The sequence below is a fragment of the Sinohyriopsis cumingii genome, chromosome 5 (genome assembly GCF_028554795.1).
Source record: "Sinohyriopsis cumingii isolate HCF-2022 chromosome 5, ASM2855479v2, whole genome shotgun sequence".
Classification (NCBI taxonomy): Eukaryota; Metazoa; Mollusca; class Bivalvia; order Unionida; family Unionidae; genus Sinohyriopsis; species Sinohyriopsis cumingii.
The window spans coordinates 12874138-12898766 of NC_142965.1; the positions used below are offsets into that span (position 1 = coordinate 12874138).

The 24629-nt window shown below is 38.0% G+C and overlaps 1 protein-coding gene across 1 annotated transcript in view; it reads right to left on the reverse strand.

Annotated features, from left to right (window-relative positions):
- LOC149798648 (low-density lipoprotein receptor-related protein 1B-like) overlaps window positions 1–24629 on the reverse strand; it is a 131669-nt gene that overhangs the window by 69239 nt on the left and 37801 nt on the right. Inside the window, exons 3-6 of the mRNA XM_089957484.1 lie at window positions 22473–22662; window positions 21661–21913; window positions 20178–20358; window positions 17586–17702 (exon numbers count right to left, since the gene is read on the reverse strand). Of these exons, the coding sequence (XP_089813610.1) occupies window positions 17586–17702; window positions 20178–20358; window positions 21661–21913; window positions 22473–22662 (741 nt within the window). The remainder of the gene's footprint in view (window positions 1–17585; window positions 17703–20177; window positions 20359–21660; window positions 21914–22472; window positions 22663–24629) is intronic.

Genomic DNA, 24629 nt, shown 5'->3' on the forward strand with positions numbered 1-24629 from the left:
TCCCCTAACAGTTCTAAAGCTTCGTACAATTTTAAGCGAGCATGAGCTGTCACGTAAGCCGCAATGATGACATTTCCAAAAGGGTCGTCTTGTACAAAGTCCAGATCTTCTTCGTAATTGACCAAGATCAAATCCTCTCGAACGACGTCCACGTGTTTCATGTATTTGGTTTTGTCGTGAATCATCTGGAAGTAGCGGGAAGGTTCTGTCAAATATTTCGTCTTGGGTAAACACGGTCGTTGTGCCATTTTACCCCACAAGCAATTTAACATCACTTTGGCAAACGATCGCCTGCCTTCGATTTTTTCGATGTGGTCTAAAGAGATGCCTTCTTGTTCGTAGTATTTCTCTTTGAATTGTATTTGGTCTTCGGGAGTGTGACACCAGGAAGGATAGCCGCTGGCTTCTTGTTTCAGTTTCAAAAAGGCATCCACGTAGTCGGCGAAAATGCCTTTCTGAGTAGGGTCACCCTTGTGGTACTGTTGTGTCTTGGGAAAGTGGCAAATTTCGTACACTTCTAACAGTTGGTATCCCATGTCCAGAGCTTTGAACAATTCCACGCTGACCCAGGTTCCCGTCAAGGCACGTTCTTCCTGGCTGTGATGGCAAGGTTGGTCCTGGTTGCACGTTTCGGCACAAGTACGGCACAAGGGAAACATCAGTTTGCCTTGACAATGGTGAGGTAAGACGGGATGGTATAGGTTCGTGGGAGGCAAAACTTTACACTTGATCAAGCCTTCGTATTGTCGAATGTTTTTCAGGTCAATCGCGGGTGCCCTACAGGAAAGCGACAATATTTGCACATGTAGGGATACAGCGAACACACATCCAAGTATTTGATTTCTTCTCCTTTCTCTTCGTCGGCTTGGAACAGCAAACAGGTGGCATTGGTCCTTCCTCCGTACAAACTATCCCTCGGGTTCAACGGGTCCATGAACTGGTAACTTTCCACGAGGCGTTTAAACTCGGGATCGGTTTTCATACGGTGATCGTACTCGTGTTCCCACATTTCCACCACTTGGTATCCTTGCTGTTCTAACTTTAGGCGTCGCTGACAAGTGTCCTGGTACAAGTCTTCCATGGTTCGTTGTAAAAACTGATTTTTAGTGCTACGGTCAGGGTAACAGACGGGACATCCGTGAAATAAGCAGCCGTTAAACTCGTACACGATCTTGGGGTTTTCTAAGTCCAAGCCATCGACCGAATACGTTCCGATGGTCTTTTCGCCCCCTCCGTTGCGGACATGCTGAATCCACTTGTCTTCCTTGTCGCACAAGTAATGTAACCAACGTAGGGCTTTGACCGAGTATTGACGTTTGACAAAGTGGGTCGTTTGAGGACTGATGACAGCTACGGTGTTTTCAGGCATGAATCGTTGTCGATACACTAAGGAACACGCTTTGGCAATGGTGCAAGCTTCTTTCAAAGGATCGACCCCTCCGTGTTCCATGAACAGTTCTCGAAATTTTCCATAGCAACGCCGTAAAATGTCCACGTCGGAACGACAATACTTTAGCATTTCTTCCTGAAAGTCGAAAGGGTCCGAGGCGTGAGCTTGGTACCAAGCGTAGAAAGCTTCTCGTTGTTCGGTACGCATGTTGTCGGGGTCGTAATAGTGAGCCTCAGGTAAATGGGGTAGAACGGCATGTTGATTGGCTTCCGTATTGAAAAAGTGAGGAAAGTACCCTTTAGCCATTTCTGTCATTCCAAACGTTTTAGGCATTCGACTCAAAGGCATGGCCAAGTAACTCATCGAATCTTTAAACTGCACTTGTCCCACTTGCATGAAAATGATTTTGGCTCCGTTCAAAGTCACTTTAGGACGCTCGGTGCCTTGTTCCGTATAGTATCTGAGAAGAAACTGTCCATCGTATCCGGAGAAATTGTGAGCCATCACTGTGGCATGACGATGACAATCTCCGTAACGTTCGATGTCCTCTTGGCTCCACGTCTTGTCGATGGGGTTTAAGACCCATTGGGCAAAATCGGCTAACGTGTTCGGTCCTCGAAAGATTTTTTCACGCCCTCCAGGAATTTTGCTGCAGTGAGGGCAATGACTGAAGATAGGTTCTTGAATGCACTTCTCGCACGCTCGATGAGCCACGCAGAAATTAGGAATGTGAATGCCGGTCTCTTGCATGCATTCGAAATCGAAAAAGATGAAATTGCCTTTCTTCTTGTGACCGTCCTCTTTCTCTGGTGGGGGTTGGTATTTTTGCACGTAGCATTGGTGTTCCAAGTCGACGATGTGGTGACAAATGTGACATTTTTTCTTTCCTCGACATACGTGTGCCTTGGTACTGTTGGTACGTATGCCTTGTCTACACGTAGGGCACAATCTCAGGAGTTGACAAGCACATTTCTTCTGTGAACCTTGTGTTTTCAAATGTTGTTGGTAACAGGTAGGGCTGACAAACGTGCGCAGACAAGTCGAACAAGGCACTGGTTCTTCGCTCAGACAGAGTACAATGCTTGTGTTGTTCTCGATTATTATAACCATAGTCACATTTCTCACAGTAATATCTGTATCCCAGGAATCCGGTGATACTGGTAATGGTATCGAAATGGTCATCGTGATGATAAACATGAATGTATTTTCCGTCCTTAAAGTCTTGGCCTCGAAACAACAGAGGTCCGCGCATTTCTTGAGGGTGCACTTTCAAGGTGTAGCGTGGAGCTAGGGCATCTTGCAATTTTTGCATCTCAGGAATGCCACAGGTTGTGTCTTTGGACAGGCCAGCTTGTTGCAACAGGAGTTCTGCTTCGTTTCGTTGTTTGGTTCGGTTCGATTTTCGAATGTTCTCCCAGGTTCTTTTCCATTCTACCGTGTCGTTCTTGTTCGCATAGGTTCGTCCCACCACGATGGCACGGGCTAAGCACATCTGGTCTTGAGGGTTGTTAATTCGGACGAGACTTGTTTTGGTGTTGCGAAGGTCGTCCACCAATAACATCTTTTTGCGTCCTGTCCCTTGAGGAAGAGAGACGTGAGCCATTTTCAGTGTGGCTTTACCATCGGTGATGTCAAACTGGTCATTAGATTGTTGCACGTGTTGAATCTTGTCCATGACTTTGGAAGGGGTTAGTTCTGCGGGTCTGCTAAACTCGATCCAAACAGGGGATTTCAAACCGTCGTGATCTATGGATAGTGTCAAGCGATCGTCTTCTTTGGGTTGACATTGTTGCTTGAGTGAGGTGAGCAAAGAATCCCACATCTCGGTGATAAACCCTTCTGCTTTCTCCAAGGGTACGTCGGCCTCGAAATCTTTAAACTTCACCGTGTAGGTGTAAGCCGTGGTTCTAAATTTTCTAGAGGAGCGCTTTTCCGTCTCTCGAATGGAATAGTACTTTTCAGGGTTGACTAAGGGTGGTGAACTTGGTTTAGAGGGTTCGGATTCTGGTTCACTCATGTCCTCTTCAAAATCACTGGCATGAATTTGTGCCAAGATTTCAGCCCTGGTACGAGGCGATAGATCACGTTTCTGCCTCTTACTTTCTTCTTCTTCTTCTTTCTTCTCGAATGAATAGGATCGTTTCATCTTGAGTGCAAAACGTCAAATGACTCAAGTTTAAACACCATAGACTAATTTATAGTCATGACAAACCAGCGTATATAAAAGGGTGTGTGTCTTGTCCTTTCACTATTCATTTCACTCTCAAACCGAGCACAACGATGGAAGAGACTACCCAGATGGAACGTTTCGTCAGAGCTTTGCGAGGGGTCATTAGAAAATTCTCTTCAGACCAGCCTACGGACTACTCTCCTTCCTTTCGAGATAAAAGTCAGGATACTTGCTATATCTGTCAGAAGAAAGGGCATTGGTCTTCAGAGTGTCCAGACCGTCAAAAAAGAAAAAAAAAAACAGGGGCTAAAAAAGACAAAAGTCAAGATACCTGTTATTATTGCAAAGAAAAAGGACATTGGTCTCCAGATTGCCCAAAAAAGAAACAAGAGGAGTCAGAAGAAAAGAAGGATTCTTCAGAAGAAGAGAGGGATTCTTCGGAAGAAGAGAGGGATTCATCGAAAGAAGAGAGGCATTCTTCAGAGAAAGAAGAGGAAGAAAGAAGACAATTCTATTTAAAAGAGGCAAAGAAACAGGAGAAGAAAAGAAGAAGGGAAGAAAATGAGGAAAAAACGGTGAAGATTTTCAAAAAACAGAGAGACTAAATAATGAGAAAGAAGAAGTGTACGAACGTTTTAAAGTGTTCTGTGGTGAATTGTGAATTGGATTGTAAAAGATGGATAAAAGAATACATGAATGATATAAGGTAAGTGTCTTTGAGTTTTGATTTTAAAATAGGAAGCTACACTCACGCACTCATACACAGACACGTACTATAAGGGTAAAATGGGTGGGTTTTTTTTTTTTTTTTTTTTTGAGTTATTGGCAAATTGAAATTGTATTTCTTTTCGAGAAATGTGGGTGGCCCTGAAAAGGGCCTTTTTTCTTTATGGTGTAGGAGTGAGTTTAACCAATCAACTTTAACTGCCTTAAGCCTTTGCCACGGCCAAGGCCTACTTCTGATGATTGGGTTGAAATCACTAACGGTGGTACGACAGGCTTAGTCACAGGGTTGGCGTGTTTAGCTCGGGAAGGTCGTATTCTCTTCGGTCGTGATAAAGAAGTCTGATACATTTGTTTCAGACTTCTTAACTCCGCTAAAACGTCCAACAGTACCGTAGCCGTTTGATTTTCACCCTCTTGTTTCTTTGCTGCTACTTCTTCTTGCTGTTGTTGCTGTTGTTTTTTTTTCTTACCTCTTCTTGTTGCTGTTGCTGTTGCTGTAGGAGAAAAGCTTGTTCCGCTTCCTTTTGTCGTTGCATAAATTTCTCCAATTCTTCTTTCTGTCTCTGTCTAAAATTCTCCACTTGCGGTAATGACGAAGGTTCCGGAACAAATTCTTGCGAGGTAAGAAAATCCACAAAATCCCAATGTACCTCTTCTGAAAGTAAGTCCGGGTTCCCTTGGGCGGTCTTCCCTGCTGGTGCACCCCAATGGATCGTTTTCTGAATTTCCGTCATGTTGAATCACTGTCGCATAGATTGACTGCACACAAGCGCTAGCGAATCTATATAGACCAACTGACGTCACAGACTAATCTCTTCGGATTGGATGCGGGCTGACTGAATTTTGTAACGCGTGTTTGGATTGGAAAATGAACTCAATCCGTTTCAATCCTACCTCTACCTATAAATAAGCGCAGTTCAGTGCATTGATTCACCTGTTCTCGTCGCTTCAAGATGTGGACCGATGTGCAATCTTCTACGCTTGTGTCTTCCATGATGTTCCGGACGGACATACCCATGTATGTCCGATCCAAGTGGACCGTTGTCCACAGGACAAACACCAGTCTGTGGATACGTAGGATCTACGTAGAAAGACAAGGATGCCTGAAAAGAGTCCTGATTTACGGTCCTACAGTGAAACGTAGCCTAAGGACAAGAAGAAGACCAATGCGGTACTCTTTATGTTAATGGATACATTAACATAAACCCAAAGGCCCTTTTCAGGGCCAGCCATATTTCTCGAAAAGAGACAGCCTTTCCATTGCCTACCCTTTTTTAAATTTAAATTTAAATTTAAATTTAAAAAAACTTTTTTAAAAAAAAGTCCCATATTCTATTCCCCTTGTCCCTAGACAAACCCAAACTCTATTCCCATGTTCAATTCCCCTTGTCCCTAGACAAGCCCAAACTCTATGTTAAATTCCCATTGTCCCTAGAGTGGCCCAGCGTTTTTCTCCATGTTAAATTTCCATTGTCCCTAGAGTGGCCCAGGGGTGTTTTTAATGGGTGGCCCCATTTACTACTGACCAACGAACAGCAACATAAACTATATGTGACACATTGTAATCCTTTCTGATGTGCTATATAATGTGAATATTTTTTTATTGAATATGATCAATATGGTGGAGGGTAATCGATCTAATGGGCATCGGACGAGTCTTCACTAACTTCTTCAACAGATGTTTCACTAACTTGATCAATTTTATTATTTTTAATATTACGGTCAATTTAATCTTGTACATTTTTAATGTTTACATCATCTGGAGCATTTGTTATCTCGAAGTATCTTTTCAATATACGATATATTCTCCCACCACAAGCTACACACATTTTTTTTTTTATAACGCCAACTCCACAAACCAGACAGGGTCTGGGGCCGGTACTTCCACCTCGAACACTCCGTAAATGAAGCGCACCATAATTATTGCGACAATTTTTTTCTTCACATTAAATCAGCCACTTGCATCTGTTATATGTTTGGTTGATCATTATACTATTAGTAAAAGTCTAATTAGATGAAAACATAATTAGAGAAATACTATTACGTATATTAAAGGAAAGTAATATTATAGCATGGGACGGTAGGACGAAGCTAGATTAATGCAACAAACAATAGCAAGCTCTCACCGGGAACAAAGCCATATTACCAAAATCAAAAACGGATTTAAATCTCATCAAAAAATTACATCAGATCACTAGAAGCAACACAAGATAAGTTTACAAGGATATCTGCGATTGAGCCAGAGCAGATCACCAAATCAGATTTTGACAGATTACCGGGTGAAGAAAACAAATACCATTTAAGTTACAACTGTATGATTTAATCAAAGAAGCAAAGATCGAATTTATCAACTATGGTGCATATCATACTTTTTAGTATTTAAGACTAATGACGATATAACATTTATTGATTCCACGATGGATGACAAACGAGCATCTGTTATCGTTAATAATCTTGCTGATGAAAGCACGTATATATTCCGAATAAAATGTATTGCTGAACAGTTTAGTGAAGATGGTCCTACTTGGATTATTCGTGATAAACTCGACCCTGTTAAGGAATCACGGCGACATAATAATGTCGTCATAGTAGATAAAAATCCTAAAGCAGGTATTTTCAACAGAATTGACAAATCATACTACATTAACGCATATCCAGTTTCCGCAGTTGTTTATGGGCTTTATCATTTGATTGAACCAAACATAGCTGCTCTTGCTCCGATGAAAACAGGCATGCTAAGTTGCGTGACTCAATGTGTTAGAGAACATTTTGCAAACTCGAGACGAGGAAACGGACTTACAGAATCAAGAAACAAAATAACTGAGAAAACTCGCTTATTAAAGGAGCTAAAATAAATGACGTGTTTAGTTTAGAAAATACTTACAGATTCCAACAATGGTAAAAACAAAAACCAATGAGATTATTTTCCAGTTTCGGGAAAATACTGTAATAAGGGTACTCCGATAATTGTATAAGATCATAATTTATATGCATGGACCGACTCGGTGACAAACTTTCCAACGGAGCGAATAATACGATTTTATGAAGAAATTTACAATATAAATAGGCGTAACCCTCTATCGGTCTATCTATTTCAAGAAGATGACTTTGAGTCGGATTAATCAACATTTGATCAGTTTCTTCTGCCGTCCAGGGTTCTTTATCGGAAGGAATCACGCCAACAAAATATGAAGAACAGTTTGGTAAAATATAACATAGGCAGCGATGAATTACCTGTCTTATAACGTCGTCTTTTGTGGCGCATATAGCCCAACACAAAGTAAATGGCGTCCAACTCCAAAAGATTTTCTCGATTATGTATCACAATCTTGTGTTTAGTTTGGCTATGGTGGTCTTTGGAATACAAAATATAATTCCTCTGACATGATTTCTGTTGACAATATCGCCCCTTTTCAGGCGGCTTTTCTTGGACTTGGCTAGTGTCATCGTTATTTTGAATGATTCAGGTACCCAGCACACGAAATGACTAGAGTTGCAATAAACAGGCCGCTACTAAATTCCGATCTTACTGTATTTGCGGAGATTGAATCATTCGGGTTTTCAGCGAGTATGTATACTGTGATACCAATTTGGTTTGGTACAAACTGTAATAAACCAGATACCAGCGACTTACTCAACGACTGTTGCGCGAAAGTTCAGGGTGGTTGGGCTCCAAAAGTGCTATTGTAATACAGCTTCGATGCTAAGAATCTCACATCGTTGACTGCAACCTCTGCGATAATTTCATAAAAATCACAAAATTAAGTATTCTTACCACAAGACGACAAAAGATATTTGCAGAAAAATTATGGGTAAGTTTACTCAGGTTTCATCATCTGATATGCACATCGTTGCACAAGATTAATCATTGATCCAGCGGAATTATATTTTGCTGTCAAGGACACAGCGGCGCGAGGTGTGTTGGTGTCACGGATAAATGCAATCATGAAAGATGAGAGAAAAACGTGGGTACAATAGTTATCTACTACGAGGGCAATTCCCCTCCGTTTACTCTTTTGAGATCATCTATGTTGGCATACTCATCAATAAACCTATTAGTTGCCACAGATTGGTTTTATATTAGTCGTTGTAAAATGGATCTTGTGAAACCTTTGGTTGAACAAGACACCAGCGGTGCCAACTGGGTTTCATGGCGAATAAAACGTGAGCAAATACGTAACTATTTAGAATCGGCTGAAGTTTAAAACACCATGCGATAATTTATCAGAACCATCATCATGACTGTCAGTAAACGATCCAATCATGAGATGTAGCACTGTCTACCAGAATGTTCCAGGTGGAAAATCAATTTACGCTAAAGTGAATCATGGATGTTTTTCCTGGATGTAACTATTAGGTCATTTAGGCCCCAGAAGTTCCAGAAATCTGACAATGAAGTCTCTGAAATTACGGTACGGAGTATTTCGCACTAAATTTTATCGGGTTGTAGAAGATTTCAGTTGTCGTAGTTGTTCATCCTGCAATTGATGAGATATGCAATAGCAATCCATTCGTCTCAGGGATAAACAATATCAGATACCAACACTTGGATTGTCGATCATCGCATAGAATGGTCAAATTTAGTTTATCTGGCTGTGTCTAGAGTAACAAAGATATCTCAGTTACACAGGGTTGTCTACGTGTTGGAGCTGAAAACATCGTCACAAACCGCAACGGCGTCATCAGGAATTATCAACGTAGTGAAGAAAAAATTGACAAATTATGCGCAAGACAAAAAATTTAAGCCAGTTTGATCTGCATGTGGAATGTGTTATGACAACAAAATAATCACTACGCCTGTTGTAACACAATACTGATGCGGCATTATTTTCACAATGATGTACGACAATTTACCGTGGACATCGATAGTAGTCTCAACCACACATGCGAACATGTCTCTCTGACCTGACCTGAATGTAACAGACGTAGAGGAGTTTCGTTTCTAAACGCGTGTGACTGTTATTAGTGTTTTTGTTAGCGCGTGCTGGGAGTCCCCACTGAGTCTGAGACGCCGTATCCAGTCTGGTGGTAAATAGGCGTACAAATCAACGTTGAGGAGCGGTTGAATCTAATCCATATATTGGTGGCTGCGTAGTAGATCTTACCACGCTGGAAATGTTATTTGTTTTTGTTTTGTTCTACTCGTGAACTCATTGTTCAACGCGGCCACCACATGAGGTAGACTCGCAAACCATTCACGAGATCTGTCCTAAACGTGCAGTAATTCTTGGGCATATTGAAGTCCAAAGAGTCACTGTGCAAGTGTTTGATTAAATCACTCAGTGATTGTCTGATCGTGATGTATCGCGTTGTACCTACGTCTGTTTTTAACGATATGTTGTTGCATTATCGTCGTTACTGAAACGATATGGTTTTTTTTTTGCAAGGATCAGTCTGTAGCAATTTAACGTTGACTAAATCAACAAGTTGTGTATTAATTTCAACGAGCTTAATGCTGATGACCGTCAGATTTCCAAAGACATTATGCTTCTACGAATTATTTTTATAGCGGTTTCATGACTAGCATATTCAGATCTGAACGTGGTCATTCCATCATTGATTGCAATTAAGGGGGTCATCATCGGGATGTTGCTGTTGTCCACGTATTTCTTTGTTGCAGCGTCATCGTTTGATTCTGATTCTCTCAATTAAGCAGTGGTATTTCCTCTCATGTGGAGATTGACATTCATCACATCGCTGGTTTTAGCAGCGTACTTACTGAACTCAGTTCAGATCGTGGTGTTGGTGTTGTCCACGTATGATTTCTTGCCACATCGTCGTCTGATTTGATTGATAACTGTATTTCAGTTCATGTTGAGATCGCCATACATTATATCTAAAATTCTTTTAACACGTTCAGCACGCACCCCCCGCGAGTGTTACAAGTGATTCCTTCGATTCTTAAATTGTAACGGTTTTAGCAAACACCACTACGTTATCTTCGGTTGCGCCTGGAACTCACAGAATGATATGTGTCAACGGGATATTGCTCGTCATTAGCCTTCCTTGCTGATCCTAAAAAACAACAACCTCATTTGGTTAACATCGGCGAGACGCAAACGACGTGAGGCATATTCATGCACGATTTTATGCGGCGGCAGATCACCGTCATTTGCCCATGATTACTTTGACACGGAGTTAGGTACCACAAGCGTTTCTGAACCGCATAATGATGGATCCGTTGTTGTCGGTGGTGGTAATGTTAATTACTAGATTGGTAAGTCATCGGCTAAGCCACTATACCATAAACAGTCTCTCGGTGGTGCCAACCCATACGAATCAAACTAAACAATATCACGTAGATCAACTGTGTATGCAACCCAATCAGTACCTGGACCAAGACGTCCATAGAAATCAATGATACCGATTTCAAGGCGGTTTCGTTTTACCGGTAATTGATCACGCACGAAAACACCTCTGAAGATTTTTATGTTTAATCACCGAGCCGCATCAAGTAAATCAAAATTAGACATGGAGAGTTTTAGTGAAACGTCCCGGCAGCCTTAGACCTTGACCATATCACGTTCCCGGTAATCTTAGACCACGTCCCTTTTTATGAGGTGTTCACGTTGTGTCCTCTTGCTTTCGTCAGTGCCATACCCTCAGCAGTTTCAACAGCACCAAGCGCATCTGTTTTTGCAAGAGCTGGAACAGTCGCTGAAATTAGCTCTGGTACCCCACTTGAAACAGAAATATACCGCCAGAATTTGTTGTTTCGCTGATCGCATTCGCAGAAAGATCTAGTCTTACATCGGTTCTTGATTTCTTGGCGTCATTGTAGTGTTTGGGTTGACTTTCCGTCGACGATAATTTATTTGGGCCTTTTAACGCTTCTGATTTCAGAGTTAATTTTACCCCAGAATTCTTTTTCGATGCAGATTGAAGTTTTTTGATCTGACCAGGTGTTAGAGTAACAATGACGTGGTGACAAGACATTATAACATCATGAATGATCCTATTAACATTACATATTTTCTATGGGCGCATTAATGACTATCATTCCTCCACCAACACCTTCATGGTTTTGTCTGACAGTATAACAGCGATTTCTCTGTAACCCCCAGCTTCAGCAGGACCAACAGTAGCTCGCATGTACAAGTCAACTACTGACTGTCTGAAGAAATCCGGATGTTCCAACGAAAACTAGTAGATTACATACAACGTTGAGAAATTCCGCTGAAAAATCTGCATGCCGGGGTCGACATTCTGATCACGCCCCATAAATCTCATCAAACTGTGATACGCCCGTGCAATGTTGTTTTGGTCAAAATTCAGTATTATCTCTTCGGATGGTTCTTGATGTTCATTTATCCTCAGCGAAATCGTAGACACCGCTAATTTATCAAACACCATTGGATTTGCTGTCTGGTCGTTATACCTGGTGGCATGCTGAAATGACACAAATATGTGTCGTGATGCTGAAATTCCCTGCTATGAATCGATCTGTCATGAAAATGTTCTCGCCGAGCCTGGAACTGTGTCTGTGGACATTATCAGCCACGACAGTATCGACTTGTCGCCGTCATTCATGAACGATAATAAACGTTGTTCTTCCACCAACGACGGAGTCATCGTTGACATCATATTTCTAGTTTTGTTAGTGTTACTTTACTAGCACTACCCCCCACCAATCCCAGCAGTCTGTGTAACTGTATGTTTTGCTCTGAAGATAACTTTTATAACATGCCTACAAAATCCGAAGATGTGTGATAGTGTTATTACACATGAAAATCCATCATCGGAATTAACCTGAAATCGCCGTACTGCGAAATCTAAGTTAAATTCTGGATTAGTGCTCTGCAGAATATCATCAGCACCCTGCCCTGGGCGGGGTATCATTCCAGCTGGCTGAGGATCATAGGATTTAGCCTGTGTTATTTGTACCATAAGATGCTGCATATCGTCGGAGTGGTCACTAATGTCCTTCGCGAACATCATGGATGGACCGGTAGACCGTGAATAGTCATCGCTGTATCTTGCAAGACGGATAATTGTCGTAGCAACAGCAACAATATCAATCATGCTTCGATTTCTTTAATATCAAGTATGTATCTGACACTGTTAAACAATGCCATAATACTGTTGTTAACTAATCCACATCGTTCATTTGCTGCATATGCAGTATTATCATCTTTCAGAACTTTACCATGAACTTCTATAAATACCTCGGCGGGCAAGAAATGCCTTGATGAATATTGGACTTGTATTGGATTCCTCCACGTTGGTTGGGTTTTCGTGCTTCATAAGAATAATATTGATAATCACGCACAGGCTCATCATTGAGTACTGGTGAGTACATGTTAAATGCTGGTTCAGATACACGTTTGAACACTTTTATCATGATTATTTGTTGCCTAAAATGACGTTCCAGCTATGATAAATATCTCCAACGATGACGAGCCAAACCAATTCCCGTTATCAGGTTTCCGGTTATGTTTTTTTTTCTTTTTTCTATCTCAGCTGCGGCTTTCTTTGTCGGTGATGGCACTCCATCTAATTCTTTCAACCACTCATTTGCAGCTTGATTGATTATTCTGCTGACACTTGGTGGAATCACTTCGGTGCTGGGCAGTTTTGGGATGGGTAAAACAATTATCAATTATCAGTGAAAGCCCTGACCGTAGAGCGCCTGGCTGACGAGCCTGAATGTTTTTTCAAAAATGCTAATAAATGTATTAAAGCAATTATGCTAATAAATACATTAAAGCGAAAATGATACGAGAATCATTAAAGCAATTATGTTAATGAAAACATTAAGGCGAAAATGCTAAAACAGTATTAAAGCAAAATGACAATAAAAGCATTAAAATCAAAATGCAAATAAAAGCTTTAAGACATAAAAGTATTGAAGCAAACACGCTAATTAAAGAATTAAAGCAAAAATGCTAATAAAAACATTCATGCAAAAATGCTAATAAATCGCGTGATTTGTTTCACTTGGTCTGGCCACCAGTTTCCTCTGTCCCACCCACCCCCATGTTGCTCAAATAAAATATTAACGTTGTATGCACATAAAAAGCATCACTATGTGTCACATACGTTGCCCTTCGTTGCTCATTTCAAAAGTTCCGTGTATTGTTTGCCTCATTTTTTCACCCCCTTCGTCCGTCATTCGGTCGGATCACTTGCTTAACTACGAATAGTCACATTTTATAGCGCATAAAAATATTATGATGTATTACATAGAGTTTATGTTACCACGCGTTGGTCATTCCGATAGTTATATATATTTGTTTACCTCATTTCTTTCGCCCCCCCCCCCCCGGCCGCCATTTGATCGGATCACTCCCTCCTGCTGAGATTCAGAAGGATTAGAGAGTGACCTTACTTTTGTGGCATATACCTTTGTTACTGAAAGCGACACGAATAGCCACCATTACTGTCGCGTAAACGCAGCCTCTACTATCAATGATATGATGATACCATTTGAACAAACACAGTTCACCCCCCCCCCCCCCCGAGGGGCGGAGCTTAATGTACAGGCAACTTTGTATTCAGATATAAACAACAAACCTACCAGTGATTGTTGCATCATGCAGGTATTGTAGTTGCTGTCATGCTTAAGAAGGTAGAGCCTCCTGCCAACATGTGTTATTTTGTCAATTGTTACTTAGATCAGATTTTGTATTTTAAATTATATATATATATATATATATATATATATATATATATATATATATATATATATATCAGATTGCGTTTATAAGTTTTTGGTCTTTATGACATCATATCATATTTTTGTGTAGATCTTGCAGTACGTTCTGCTTATTATCTAACTTTCTATCTATCTATCTATCTATCTATCTATCTGTCTGTTTGTCTGTATGTCTGTCCATCCACGCACCCACCCATCCAATCATTCATCCATCCATATCTCTCTCTCTCTCTCTCTCTCTTTCTCTATCTCCACTCCGGTGGCCTAGTAGTTAAAGTGTCCGCCTCGGATGCGGGAGGTCGTGGGTTCGATCCCCGGCCAAATCATTCCAAAGACTTACAAAATTGGTACTAACAGCTGCCTCGCTGGGCTTACAGCATTAAGAGGCTAGTGTTAGGACTGGTCCGCCTGGTGTCAGGATAATGTGACTGGATGGGACATGATGCTACATGTTTGTGGCATGATGCCCCAGTGCTAGACATAAACTGCCACATTTCAGACATCGTAGCGATATGACTGAAAAATTGTTAAAGCTACGTTAAAAATCAAAATCACATCACATCACATCTCATAACATCTATCTGTCTATCAGATTCGTTATTCTAGGTCACCTAAGGAATTTACCTGGATTTTTTACGTTTACAGATTCTACAGTGCAGTTGCCATAAAATGTCTTAATATCTAGGCATGGCTTAAATCGTTCTTTGTGATATTTGCTGCCGGTAAAACCCTTGTAAAGGTAGCACCGTGAAATTTAACAGCAACTATGCATACATTGTTACTGATAAATGTCAGCTACTTGTGTGTTTATATTACCTATTTTAAGAGCAGAGACTATTAACAATATATATATATATATATATATATATATATATATATATATATATATATATATATATATATATATATATATATATATATATATATATATAATGTGTATAACTGCTGCACTAATCTAAGAGCTGGCTCACTACATCATTGTTTCTGGTAAATGTGATGTAACATGTAAGTAAAATTCATTTTATGATTTTAACTACTCTATCGTGTGATGTAACAAGCAAGTACAATTTATGTAACGATTTCAATGTGTGTTCTACGTCTCTTACAATCCGATTTAGACCACGGAACAAATGTAATCTATAAACCTATGACAAATGTCTACACTATACAGACTACATAAGCCATGTATGCTATGTAATGTGTGTGTATGTGTGAGTGTTTGGATTTATAACATATCTTTAACAATTTGAGCCATATCTCTACGATGTCAGCAATGTGGCGGTTTATAGTGATGTGTAGCACTGGGACATCATGCAGCAGACGTTTGCCGTCATTCCCCACCCACCCACACTATCCAGAAACCAGGCCGACCAGTCCTGTTACTAAGCTCTTAATGTTGAGCGCTAAGTGAGGCAATTGCTAGTACCATATATATATATATATATATATATATATATATATATATATATATATATATATATATATATATATATATATATATATATATATATATATATGTCTTTGGTATGTCTCTGCCTGGGTTCGAACTCGCATAGTCCCTTATGCGAGGTGGACATTCGATCCACCTAGGTCACTGGAGAGATCCCTCTGTAATGTTGCTTTAGCTCTAAAATGCAGAAAAGACGACATTTGGTGTATGCTACACTTCTCTTGCAACTGTTACTGACTTCAGTACAAGGCTGTTTTGTGTCATTGTTTATGCGTGTGAAAATTAATAAAATATTCGCTCCGGGATTATGCTGAGCTAGAAATTGTTCATGTTTTATTTAAACGACGTCGACCCTATGCGAAGAGTTACCTATAGACGAATTCTAATGGCTAGAAATACTGTATTTATGTTCTTGATGTGGTATGCTCAAACAAGTGGCCGGTCTAAACAAGTGTTACTCGCTAGGACTATCAATAGAAATTTAGTATTTGTTGTTTAGTAGTTGTGGCATCCCTAAGCGAATGGGTTGGTGTAAAGGAGTGCAATATATTTACTACTTACACGTTGTACAAGAGAGGAATAATGCGTAGTTCTATTTCTTAGTTTGTCCAATTAAGCAAAGAATACCATGACCAATGGCTTTTTTTTACCTTGAAAGTCAATAACAAAGACATCTTCTTTTGACGCTATTTTTCCTTCTAAATCAAAACTCTGGTTAGCTGTTCTTCTGACCATTTTGTCTGAAAAGTCCTCCGAATAATCAATAAGTCCATGAAATGTCCGTACCATACAATTATACTGATTTTTAGTGAAAACCATTTTACGAAACATAATTTCTGAAGATACTGGCACTCCAATGTGCTCAATGTCTTTCCCGTGTGGAGTGACGGGTCATCCATACAAAGCAGTAATGCCATGAAGGTGAATGTGATGATTCAAGTTCCATGATATGACGATTTCAGATGATGCATACATTGTTTTAAGCTTGCAAGTTTCAATCATGAATCCAACCTGGTGTCATATTCCATTTTTCAAAGCGACACCTTGTCTTATTCATGTGGTCTTGTCATTATTTCACTACGCATGTACCTCAATCACTCTAACCACTTATACCAACTCCATCTAAAGCTATATTAATATCTTACGTCATATTTTACAACTATGAAGCCAAATTATAAAAAGTGCACTCACGCATTGATACATTTTTATTTCGCACTCACATGCAGAACTATAATTGAACCATTCATTATTGCTTCATAGGAACGTTCTGACCTCGGGAAGAAAAAAAAATTCCTCATATTAAGACAGGGCGTAAAAGTTGTCAGTCTAAATTTTAAATGAAGTTGAACTGACCAGTGTTCAAGGCGAACTGGTCGCAACCATTAAGGTAAAGTTGATACAGAGTAAGAATTGTGGACAGAAAGTAGCTTGCTCTATGATACAATGTGAACAGGTGAAACGAAGAAGCCCACTCGTATACCTAAAATTAAACACAACAGACTAAAATTAATGATATAGTCCTCGATTTGACCTTGATATAGTCTTTGATATTTTTCATAAATAGTTGCTTAAAGGTAATTAAAAGTATCAAAGAAACCTAGCAACAATGACGCCACTCGAAACCGGGAAATCGACGTGTACCTGCGACCCGTTTGCCGAAGACACTAATTTCAATCGCTGCCTTGTGAGGACATACAAGTGCTATAATAAATTTTTTTCTTGACTATTTTGCATGAATGCTCAAGATATGATGGATATCAGAAAGTCATTGCCTGTCTGTTTGATCTCTGATCTCAGTAGAAGATCATGTGTTGGAAGACAGCCACATAGTGAAAGATATGCATATTCGCCAACGTTGTTCTTCACTGAAAAATATGTTTCTAGATAATTTAAATGAGGGAAAACATAGTTCCCACGTGCGATTTACTTTTTACGAAACTCACGACGATAAAATCTAGACCAATATAAGATGAGATTATATGTAAAGTTGTCTATTACGAACATATATCTTTTGAATAGCAGTGAAATATTTAAATCTTAGGCATACAGTTGTACTAGATCTTGCTCTTTATAAGCATGTATTCTTATGTGAAAGTATCCACTAAGGCGGATTACACCGGCTATAATTTATATATATATATATATATATATATATATATATATATATATATATATATGTAAATTTGTGCCTTACCTATGCATGTTATTCCATCTGGATCTAACTTCTTGCCGTCTTCGCATGCGCAGTCAGCACCAGTTGAGTTTGGCCTTTCAATACATAATTGTTGACATCTTCTCGAGTCACATCGTTCTAATCATCAAATAAAACTATCCAGATAAGAGTTTTGCAGTATTTGCTTACTTGCATTTTATAACATGATCACTGACTTTTGTATGCATGTTACAGCAGAAAGAGGTTATTAATATGATATGTACATAATGAACTTGTATTTTAAGAATCAAAGTTTAGTTGAAAAAATATATATTGGATGAGTCGTCCACGGAATCGCAGTATAACATGCTATATATCAACTTTTAATTATTATAATGTATTCTTTTGATTTCAAAACAATCATTATTTTCCATTATTTGCAAAAGTAGAGGATTATGTCCTTATGAAAAGATTTCTGCGTTAGGAATTGGGAAGGCTGGGATTATTTTTCTATACAAATATGAAAACTAAATTTAATTCGTAACATATCTAGATCAAATAGTTTTAGAATATACAATGTATGAATCAAGTAATGAAATTTACCTTCGTCCCCTACAATATAAATTTTCAGAATCTACTGTATATAAGTTTATGGCGTCCAATGTACCCTATGTGCATGACTTATATTTAGAGAATTAGGGGATGCTAAATATATATATATCTATATATATATATATATATATATATATATATATATATATATATATATATATATATATATATATATATATATATATATATATATGTGTGTGTGTGTGTGTGTGTGTGTGTGTGTGTGTGTGAGTCTGTGTGTGTGTGTGTGTGTATACATTTTGTTTGCATCAATGACATAAATGATATGGCATACGTAAGTGTTTCTTCCAATCAAAGTTCCCATTATAAAGACAGGTCAAATTTTTAAAACAATCTTACTATTTATACGTAGTCCGAATGTAAGACATAGGAACGGTTTATTAATGTAAGACATAGGAACGGTTTAGTAAAGACAGAAACGGTTTAGCAATGTTAGACATAGGAATGGTTTATTACTGTAAGACATTGAAACGGTTTATTAATGTAAGACATAGGAACGATTTATTAATGTAAGACATAGGAACGGTTTATCAATGCAAGACATAGGAACGGTTTAGTAAAAGCAGGAACGGTTTAGTAATGTAATACATTGGAACGGTTTAGTATGTAAGACATAGAAACGGTTTATTAATGTAAGACATAGGAACAGTTTAGTAAAGACAGGAATGGTTTAGCAATGTAAGACATAGGAACTGTTTATTAATGTAAGACATAGGAACGGTTTATTAATATAAGACATACAAACGGTTTAGTGATGTAAGACATAGGAACAGTTTATTAATGTAAGGCATAGGAACGGTTTATCAATGTTAGACATAGGAACGGATTATTAATATAAGACATACAAACGGTTTAGTAATGTAAGATATAGGAACAGTTTATTAATGTAAGACATGGGATCGGTTTAGTAATCTAACGGTTTATTAATGTAAGACATAGGAACGGTTTAGTAATGTAAGACATAGGAAGGGTTTAATAATGTAAGACATGGGAACGGTTTAGTAATGTAAGACATAGGAACAGTTTATTAATATAAGACATTGGAGCGATTTGTTAATGTAAAACATAGGAACGGTTTCTTAATGTAAGACATAGGAACGGTTTATTAATGTAAGACATAGGAACGGTTTCTTAATGTAAGACAGGAACGGTTTATTAATATATGACATGTGAACGGTTTATTAATGTGAGACGTGGGAAAGGTTTAGTAATGTAAGACATATAAACGGTTTATTAATGTAAGACATAGGAACGGTTTATTAATGTGAGACATGTGATCGATTTAGTAATGTAAGGCATAGGAACTGGTTTTTAATGTAAGACATAGGAACGGTTTATTAGTGTAAGACATGGGATCGGTTTGGTAATGTAAGACATAGGAACGGTTTATTAATGTAAGACATATGATCGGTTTATTAATGTTTGACATAGGAACAGTTTATTAATGTAAGACATAGGAACAGTTTATTAATGTATGATATAGGAAAAGTTTATTAATGTAAGACATATGAACAGTTTATTAATGTAAGACATAGGAACGGTTTATTAATGTAAGATATAGGAACGGTTTGTTAATGTAAGACATAGGAACCGTTGATTAATATAAGACATGTGAACGGTTTATTAATGTAAGACATGGTTTATCAATGTAAGACATAGGAAAGGTTTATTAATGTAAGAGATGGGAACGGTTTATTAATGTAAGACATGTGAACGGTTTGTTAATATTAGACATAGGAACGGTTTATTAATATAAGACATGGGAACGGTTTATTAATGTAAGACATGGGAACGGTTTAGCAATGCAAGATATAGGAAAGGTTTATTAATGTAAGAGATGTGAACGGTTTATTAATGAAAGACATAGGATAGGTTTATTAATGTAAGACATAGGAACGGTTTGTTAATATGTCTAATCAATGCTCTGATTGAAATGCTCAGTTAAGCAAGCAATGTCCGATTCCAAAAGCTCTCATTGCATACTTTAAGTTTGAAGCTTACGCGATACATCCAACGGCTGCCTCTTTTCATCAAAGACAGATAGAGAAAAGACGGGTATCCCTGGTTTTATGATAGTTGGACCCACCTGCCTGTCATTAACCTGTTTATTTTCTGCCTTACTGAACAGTTTGATAGAGCCGTTCACATCGCCACTGGAATATTCAGAGACAACTAGTATATCCTGAAGAAAGAAGAAAATAACACACAGTCATAAGTGAATTGATAGACAGACGACTGCTAGTAAAATTGTTTATATTCTGGTACAAAATCATCACATATCACTGGAGGAACACCATGCCAGTTGAGAATTTTCGGCTTGAATGGTGTGTGTGTCTGATCACTTTTTTGAAGTGAATTAGTATTCTGCAAGTTTTTAATTCTAATTTTTTCGGAATATATATAATTGTCTGTTGATTATTTCCTAATATATAAAAGTGAAATAGATTTAGCATAGGGATTGCACGCAGATAAATCATGTATACAGCAAAAAACTGGAAAAATTGGAACATATAACAGCATTTAACGTTTAAAATAATATGGATTTAATTATTTCATTAATACATCTAATTATTATAGATGCGCGGTATTACCGGTATACCAGTTTGTCGCGATATTATTTTCTAGTGGCATCTAGCACGATTTTATTTTACCTCAACCGGTACTTCTGTAGTTTCCTTCAGTAAGGCATGTACAGAAATTCCATAGTAATCCTGTTACGACTTAAATGACATTAACAGCATGTTATCTTCGAATTAGTATCCTTTTTACAAAACTGTTGTATCCATCACAAATTAATTGTCAATATTAAAAATATAAAAATTGTTATGATCTTTTAATCACATGTCTGATACGTATCACGAATGCCAAGTTGAATGTTGTGAAAGATATTCGGGCAAAATCCACCTTTCGGAAAATATTCGGATTAAACAAAACAAAATAAAAAATCCCCAACACATATTATTTTTTTTGTTGTTGTTATTTATTAGAGTATGTGAATGTGTTAAGTATATGTATTCCTTTGTAAGATCGCAAATCATCCTACGATATTCAGGAGCGCATTTATTCTCTCTCTGAATAATTGACGTGAATTTGCAAGTCAACTAAAACTTTCTCGTTTCTTGAGTAAGTTTGCTTTACGATTACTGACTGTCTCTGAAAAATATCTTACACTGGTGTTGCCATAGTTTCCCTGCCTATTATATAAATAGTGTAGCTAGTAAATTCTGATCTTTAATATCATCGCTTATATTTGTATCAATAGATTCTCTAATGCAAGTACGATGTCTTTTACAGTTTCAGCAACAGTGTAACCATAATCATCCCACTTTAGTTGCAGCTTTTAGATTACAACTTATGACCACTAATTATTACCCAATGCCAAGTCAACGTCATACCGTAGCATCGACAATTTTGGAAGAAGTAAGTATTGTTGTGTGTGTTCTTAAGTTTCATACACAACTTTCGAGCTCCTAAATTTAACTACCTCAAAAATATCGATTCCATAGAATGAAGATCCAGGATTAGAAACCAGAATGTTCCTTCCATTTCCATGTAGATCGCTGTATTCTATTGTCCCTCTTGCAGGATCTGTCCAGTACAGTCGGTTTATAGAGTAGTCGATGCATAACGATGTTGGCCGAATAACTCCCTGCCATGTGAGCAACTTCCGGTCTTCTCCAGTCAGTGACGATCGTTCAATTTTCGGAATTTTCCCAGTGTCCGTCCAAAATAAATATCTGTTATTTTGAAATTAATGATAACCAAGATGAAAAATCGAACAATTAAATGATGACATTACTAACGAAATAAAGAATCCTAAAAGAAGGACATGAAGATGGTCCTTAAATCAGGGACTGCTTATGTGTCCTGTTGTGAGCTTAAGTTAAATTCATTTTTTATGAAGTCACTTTCTGTAGCCTCTTGGTAGTTTTTTGCCATAATCTAACATTACGAGAAATCGCTTTGACGGGGGTAAATATCTAGAAGTATATAATCAGACTACTGAACAATACCATCTACCTGTTATCAGTCTATTTTAAATACTTTTTCTTTTCGTTGTGGGGCTATATTGGTTATTTCGATCTGTTTATGCTCGCATTTTAAGTTACTACACATAAACATTAGCTGATGGTTCTATCATTGAATAAATTATTATGGAACTTTCAGGGTAGGTTAATTGATGTTTCTGTTAATTGAATACAAGGATATAAAAGGAAGCATAGAGCTGTCCAAACTTACTGTTTTGAAACCGAATCAAGCTCAAGTAAGAAAACATAACATATAAGTGAAACTTACCCCAGTTCTGGGTAAACTGCGATGCCTGTTGGTATGTCAAGATATGTATCTACTACCATCTTGAAGTTAGGGTTTCGAGAATTAAACCTGCTGAGATCTTTAGGAATTGCTTGCATTACGATCCATCCGTATACTGTATCCACCCAGTAGCAATTACCGCTCACCCAGTCCACGGCAAGTTTACCAACTCCTTTTTTAGAGAAATTTAAATACACAACTTTGAAATTGATACAAACGCAAAAGGAATCGTACAGCCAAAAAAGGAGGTAAAAAACAAACAAATAAAGTAAAAAAGACAAAACAAGCGAGCAAGCAAAAATCTTCAGTAAAAAAATCAAACAAACAAGCAACAACAACAAAAAGGGACAAAGAGACGATACTTTTTCTAAACTAGTTTTGTCTGTCTTAAAGGTCATTCTCCTACAATAAATAGCATAATGCTTCCTTGTGAAGAGATATGAATTTGGATAGAAGATGCTGGTCCTTATTAGAAGATAATGTACAAATCTGAGATTAAAGAAATTACATTTTAAGTATTTTGACTTTGTGTTATATGTATCAATACTCTTTAGCACAACGGGTTCATTCAACAAAAATAATACATCAAGCAAACACCAACAAAAAACAACACCAAAGCACTGAGACCTTACATAATATAATGAAGAACAACACTGATGAACAAATTTCGTAATTTCAATGATATAACCCAAGAAAAAAGAAGCATGTACACAAAACGTAAATATATACTAGTTGAAACATGAAAAAGTTAAAAGGTTGAATTCCTGTAAAAACAGCCATGTAAAGGTTCGCAAACAACCGATTTTCTGTTTTATTTGTTTGTCTTGTCTATGTTTTGTATTTGCCTTTGAAAAAGACTCATTAAAGAGTCGAAAACACTCAGGCTAGCTAGATACTAGTTTCGCACTGTTCGTTGTCAGTTTATTGCATTTATCTTAATCAATCCCTGACACACGTGATCCCTTGCTGGATCTAGTGCACTTAAAAGGATTGTTGTTCGCCATATAAAGAGAGAGACAGAGACAGAGAGATATCCTACATTCACTGAAGAGAACAGTTATAAAATAAAGAAAGCCTGCAGATACTGCAGATAAGGGCTCTGCTGTGGTTGTTATGAATAGGGAAGACTGTGGTTGGTATGAATAGGAAAGGCTGTGCTTGTCATAAATAGGGAAGACTGTGGTTTTCATGAATAGTGAAGAACGTGGTTGTTATGAATAGAGAACCACATAGTTGTTATGAATAGGGAAAACTGTGGTTGTTATGAATAGGGAAGACAACATAAATGAATCAAATGGAAACTTAAGTGACGCCATGTTTAACCAAAGGTTAGACCAATATCCAACAACAGACTATGCAGAAAACCACTACAAATATTATGGACGAGGCGCACCAAAATCGGACACATATACAATAATACGAAACACCTATTAGGCCCAGAAAACCTGAGAGCAAGAAGATTTCATCTTTCTACATAAAATCCACAGACAAGAAAACCCGCGCATCGGTAACAGGCATCCCACAGAAGGATTTTAGAATCTTTGGATCATTTCAGGACACCAGATGTCCGCAAATTATCATTCTATCTTCAGGAAACGACATATATTACTTCATAACAAGCAAAGGAAGTGAACCATTACTGCCAAATATAATGATTGTTTCCGTGGACGACACATTTATGTATACTAACATATCGCACAATGAAGGGATACAGGCTTGTAAGGAAGCGTGGGAAACAAGAAGTGGAGACAATCCACCCACTCAGTTATTATATAAATTTCTACAGCTTGCCTAAAACTCAGTAACGTTGTCTGCAAAGAAGAAAACTACCCCAGATCAACGAAACTGCAATGGGTACAAGCATAGATCCCTTGCATATTAGTATTGTATTGGAAGACTGGAGTGTCTGCTTTTAGTATTGGTGGAACTTATACCAGTGGGTACCCTTCATCGATGATATAAAAGTGAAGTGGCAACATGGAAGAGAAAATGTGGATGTGTATCATAAGCAAACATCGCCCATCCTTCCATAAAATTCACGGCATAAATCTTCCACTCAAATCACGTTTTACTGGACACAGCAACCAGACTGGTAGAAAACAAGCTGCATATAAAGATCTACTCAAAACTAACTGATAA